This window comes from Rutidosis leptorrhynchoides, chromosome 3 (genome assembly GCF_046630445.1).
Source record: "Rutidosis leptorrhynchoides isolate AG116_Rl617_1_P2 chromosome 3, CSIRO_AGI_Rlap_v1, whole genome shotgun sequence".
Lineage (NCBI taxonomy): Eukaryota > Viridiplantae > Streptophyta > Magnoliopsida > Asterales > Asteraceae > Rutidosis > Rutidosis leptorrhynchoides.
Genome location: NC_092335.1, coordinates 674,994,218 through 675,000,016, shown reverse-complemented (window position 1 = coordinate 675,000,016; position 5,799 = coordinate 674,994,218). Strand labels below are relative to the sequence as shown.

Genomic DNA, 5,799 nt, shown 5'->3' with positions numbered 1-5,799 from the left:
TTTATGCACATCAATTTAGTGCTAAGTTTCATACAAAAGATGGGCCCGCCTGATTAATGATGGAAGTTTTGTCATTTGCTATTTAGCTTTATTGGCCTTCTGTATCTCTCGTGACTTTGAAAAACCACACCATGATAATCAATAATATATATAGTATAACACCCATGAACCTTTATATTGAATTATTATATTCAGTACATTAACCCGTGAACCTTTTACTTTTTAGTAGAAAAATCAATTTATTTTCCATTCAATAATTCGTAGTAATTTAATCTGTTCCGTTACTTGAGTAATATATATACATCATATATATATATATGTCATTTGACATCTAGGTGTATATGTGTGTGACCCCGAAGGCTCAAATGAATTTGGCCATATAGTTATATGTTGTACCTTGCACATTAATCCTTCAGACTCCCACTTGTGCATGGCACAACACCTCTATATTTATGCACATCAATTTAGTGCTAAGTTTCATACAAAAGATCTAGGGCCCGCCTGATTAATGAATGAAAGTTTTGTCATTTGCTATTTAGCTTTATTGGCCTTCTGTATCTCTCGTGACTTTGAAAAACCACACCATGATAATCAATAATATATATATAGTATAACACCCGTGAACCTTTATATTGAATTATTATATTCAGTACATTAACCCGTGAACCTTTTACTTTTTAGTAGAAAAATCAATTTATTTTTCATTCAATAATTCGAAGTAATTTAATCTGTTCCGTTACTTGAGTAATATATATACATCATAAATATATGTCATTTGACGTCTAGGTGTATATGTGTGACCCCGAAGGCTCAATTGAATTTGGCCATATAGTTATATGTTGTACCTTGCACATTAATCCTTCAGCCCCTACATATAACCAATCCTAATTGTCACGAATTAATACATACATGTTACGTAGATGGAAGATATGCAAACATCATCATCAAAATATTAGAGACATGTTTTATAGGTTCAAATTCATCTCAAATAATCAAAACTATTCTAATCATAATAATAACTATTCCTAATTTCAAAGTATCATCAATTTTAACATCAAATTTCTCAACCATATCTCTTTCATATGTTCAGTTACGCTTACTGCTACTGCTACTATTGATTCGTGGAAAGTTTTGAAGCAATCCGTCATTCTCTTCATTTTACCTGACGAGATATACTTTTTAAACGACAATCAAATAACAAACAACCAAATAAGGTTTTCGCTCGATTATCTTCACTTTTCGATCTGATTAAATGGAGGTCGATGAGAATACGCCAGAAAGAATGAAGGCTAAGGACTAAGGTTTTTTATGGTGGTGGTTGTGGTGGTGAATGCAGGTTAATTAGTAATAAAAGGTATTTGTTTGCTGTTTTGACAAATTAGTGAGATGTGAGTGATTTGTGGGTATAATTAATCTCAATGTATATTATTATTATTTTTTTTTATTTGATAATTTTTAAGAACATATAGTGGTGATTTTTGGTATAAACAAATTAGGGTTTATGTTTGTGAAGATGAGATGATAAAGTTGAGATGAGTTGAAGATATGGAGAATTTGTATGAGTTATAATTTTGGGATTTTGTTAGATAAATTAACTTTATTATAATTATAATTTCGTTATGTTGAGGGACTAACAATGTCAAAAAATTAACATTGGTGACCTGTTACCCGACATATAAGTCATGAATTACATACAATAGTACATATTTAATAGTTGAATGCATACAATATGAGTTTTTAAAGTTAAATGCATACAATAGGAATTTAATGAAAGTTCAATACATTTTCAAATAATTTTTCCATATTATGATTAAAAGAGGTAAAAAGATTTATCACATTACCATAATTATCATACAGTGTTCTATTGGGAACTTTTGTAGTAATCTATAGCTTCTATTAAAATCCTAAAATGATAATGTCATTATTAGACTATAAGAAAAAATTAAAAATAAAAAGAAAAAAATCTAAGCATGGTGGGTGATGTCATTAATTTAAATAATTTTGAATTAAAATTAAATCTTATTAATTAATTATCATTATTAAATCTTATTAATTAATTATTATTATTAAATCTTATTAATAATTATTTTAATTATTAAAATTAAATAATTTTGAATTATTTTAATTAATTATTTTAAATTGAGTACGAGAAGGTATAAAAGCTAGGCAGAAGGAAACAAATTCTAAATTTATATTTTAATTTACACTTTTAAAATAAAATGCAATCAATATTATCTCTTATGATTGGATGTGGATTGTTTAATATCATTTTATGTGTTTGATGAAATGTTCAGCTGACGAGTTTCTTAGTCGGACTCTGTAGTTCAACGGGTCATTAAACTAAATAAATTTAGTATTTACGTTCACTTAATACCTAAAATATATCATTAAACTGTTTCGTTTAAACAAATTCATAATTTCACGAGTCATTTCACTGATTTTTAGCATTACATGAATTAACAAAAAAGTTAATATATATTTTGGACACGTACAACTTAACTTGCCTAACTAAGGGCACGTCAACCATGTGGGATGTATAGTTGGGTTAAATCAAGTGGGCTTTAATTGACACTCCTATAAATACAACTACTTAGCTACCTGATTTTCTAATTCCAAACATATTTTACACACCACAACCAAGTACTACTTCACAAATCACAACACACAATAACACTTTTTAACATTTCTTTATTTGACTTCTTTTATCATTATCATTATTCTGTTGAGATTAAATCCCAAATCTTTCATAATTTGCTTAAAAATGACATTGATGCTATCATTACTGAGAAATACTTTTCTCACCCAATAACAGTTTTATTGTTTGTTCATTAAAAAAACAGAAAGAAGCATGCCCCGGTCATCATCCTCAAAGCTCGTAAGTCATAACAACTTTCAACATATGAGGAATTTTAAACACACTACAACTTTGCCTTAAGTTCTTCTTCAAGAAATTGTAAGCATAATCAATCAAGAATTGTTTTCCAATCGACGAATCACATTTTGAAAAGATTTCATGTTCACCCACCAAATGCACAATTCTAGCTCCGCACACAGTTTCTAGTTTCACCACATCTTGATCATCCCATACACGAACTTAGTTTCCTTCACCAACTACACTTTCGTACTCGATAAAATCTTTCAAACGTTCATCCAAGATCTTCTCAAATGACTCATTTTCGTTGTGCACTTGTATCCATACCTTACAAGACAACCAAAAACATATAATTCGTTAGGTTTCACTCTTCGGAACAAAAACCTCTCTCTTCTGGTGCAACCCTACTAATCGTCAACGACTTAATGGAAACAAACACAATAACCGAATGTAAAGCAGGCACATTGTTAACATAGTGTTTAAAGATTGGGGGAATGCCTTGTGCAAGCTCGAAGTAAAAGATTGCATGTCCTTCCATATGACTAATGTTTGTGTCTGTAACAATGTCTTTTATTGCTTCTAGTGACACCTTGTGATCGAGCTCGTTGTATTTTGCACGATAAACGTAGTTCCAAATGCACATTATGAACATTAGGACGACGACAAATGTAACTGGTAAGTATCCGCCTTGGCCGAATTTGTAGGGAACCACACTTACGTAAATGTATTCCGTTGAGCTTATAAAAAGTACGTATAATATCACAAGAAGTATGTTTGTTTTCCATATGACGATAAAAGAATCACCGGAGATAGAAGGAGTGAGGATGCCGTCACCGATGACCAATGAAGTCCCAAGTATGGCAGCAAATAGAAGCGAAAACTTGGCGAAGTTACTATGCTCGAGATTTTTCTTAACCTTTGATGCTATTTTGTTATGTTTGCCTGGTAATTCAAGTTGATAAGTTGAAACCTCTTGATCGTTGGATTCCTCACTTGCGATTAAACCTACCTTTGCATATCGGCACAAATTCAAGTACAACGCAGATGTACCCCTTGTTAACAAAAAAACCTACGCTGTACTTGAAATTGTGTCGATATGCAAAGGTAGGTTTAATCCCAAGTGAGGAATCCGAAGATCAAGAGGTTTCAACTTATCAACTTGAATTATCGGGCAAACATAACACAATAGCATCAAGGGTTAAGAAAAATCTCGAGCATAGTAACTTTGCCAAGTTTACGCTTCTATTTGCCGCCATACTTGGGACTTCGATGGTCATCGATGACGGCCTCCTCACTCATTCCATCTCCGGTGATTCTTTTAGCGTCATATGAACATACTTCTTGTGATCTTATACGTACTTGCGATAAGCTTAGCGGAATACATTTACCTAAGCGCGGTTCTCTACAAATTCGCCAAGGTGGATACTTGCCATTTACATTTTCCATCGTCCAGTTCATAATGTGCACTTAGAACTACGTTTATCGTGCAAAATACAACTATGAGCTCGATCACAAGATGTCACTAGAAGCAATAAAATATACTGTTACGGACACAAGCATTAGTCATATGTAAGGACTTGCAATCTCTTACACCGAGCTTGCACAAGACATTTCCCCAATCTTTAAACACTATGTTGACAATGTGCCTGCTTTACATTCGGTTTTATGTGTTTGTATCCATTAAGTAGTTACCAATTAGTAGGATCGCTCCAGAAGAGAGATTTTTGTTCCGAAGAGTGAAAGATAACGAATGATATGTTTTTAGGTGTGTTGTAAGGTGTGGGTACACAATTGTGCACAACGGAAAAGATTCATTTGAGAAGATCTTGTTTAAGTGTTTGAAAGATTTTATCCAGTACGAAACGGTTATTGGTGAAGAACAACAAGTTCGTGTATGGTATGAGGATGGGGTGAACCTAGAAACCGTGTGTCGAGCTGGAATCGTGCATTTGGTGGTTGAACATGAAATCGTTTCAAAAAATGAGTCGTCGATTAGAAAAAAGGTTCTTGATTGATCTTACAATTTGTTGATGAATATGAATTTGAGACAAGGTTATAATGTGTTTGAAATTCCTTATAAAAGTATGTTGAAAGTTGGTATGACTTACGAGCTTTGAGGATGATGGATGGGCCTAGCTTTTTTTTTTTTTTTTTTTTTTTAATATAACTTTATTTATCTGATGGACAAAAGAGATTTGTTTTTGCTATAGGGATGCCTTTTTAGTAGAAGTGTTTAAAAGAATTTGTAACTGAATGCATATTCAAATGTATACAGTGTTAGGGAAACATGTAATCTAAAGAGTAAAAGTTAAAGTCGTTTGTTTTTGGAGATTATTAATAATTTTTTGACTGTAGTCTGAAAAATCAGTCAAATAATCCATACTTAGAAAACGATCCTGACTACCCCTAATTTCCAAACCATCGTTATCTAGAGTAACTCTTCTTACTTGTGCGTGTAATTAAATTGGAACTAACGTGGTGATCAAGATAAGCATTAAAGGTTTAAATAAGGGATACGTGAATGTTCGTTATGCATATGAAAACTTGATTTGATATGGTTAAGCAAACCATATTATTGTGGAATTGTGCATGATTTTCGGAATAAGAGATCAAAAGGAATATATAAAATGAATATATTAAGAACCATCTCTATTAAGCTGAAACTATCCCAAGGTAGCCCAAATGGTTAGGGCCCCTGACATCTTTACAAGAGATCTCATGTTCAAATCTTGGGGTGGTCAGGGAAGGGTTGAAAACAACCACAGAGTATTCCTGATGGGCTGCGTACAGTAGAGTATGGAGTCAGATTACTCGCACTTCCCGGTAGGGATGGCAATGGCCACCCGATCCACCCGCTTCGTGATGGATATGGATGACCCTAAATGGATATGGATACGGATATGGATGAACCTAAATGGATATAGATA

General features: G+C 32.7%; 1 protein-coding gene across 1 annotated transcript; it reads right to left on the bottom strand.

Annotated features, from left to right (window-relative positions):
• Nucleotides 1-3,236: 3,236 nt before the first annotated feature.
• Nucleotides 3,237-4,318, bottom strand: LOC139902637 (potassium transporter 21-like). The gene is made up of 2 exons (XM_071885244.1): nucleotides 4,123-4,318; nucleotides 3,237-3,877 (listed from the first exon to the last, which is right to left on the bottom strand). Exons 1-2 carry the CDS (start codon nucleotides 4,316-4,318, stop codon nucleotides 3,237-3,239), a joined length of 837 nt encoding a protein of 278 aa, XP_071741345.1.
• Nucleotides 4,319-5,799: the final 1,481 nt, after the last annotated feature.

What these genes read in the sequence shown, in the direction of transcription:
- LOC139902637 (XM_071885244.1), bottom strand. Translation starts at nt 4,318, where the DNA reads ATGGAAAATGTAAATGGCAAGTATCCACCTTGGCGAATTTGTAGAGAA. An exon ending in TCGAAGTCCCAAGTATGGCG is followed by an intron (nt 3,878 to 4,122) that starts GCAAATAGAAGC and finishes ATGCAAAGGTAG; the next exon opens with GTTTAATCGCAAGTGAGGAA.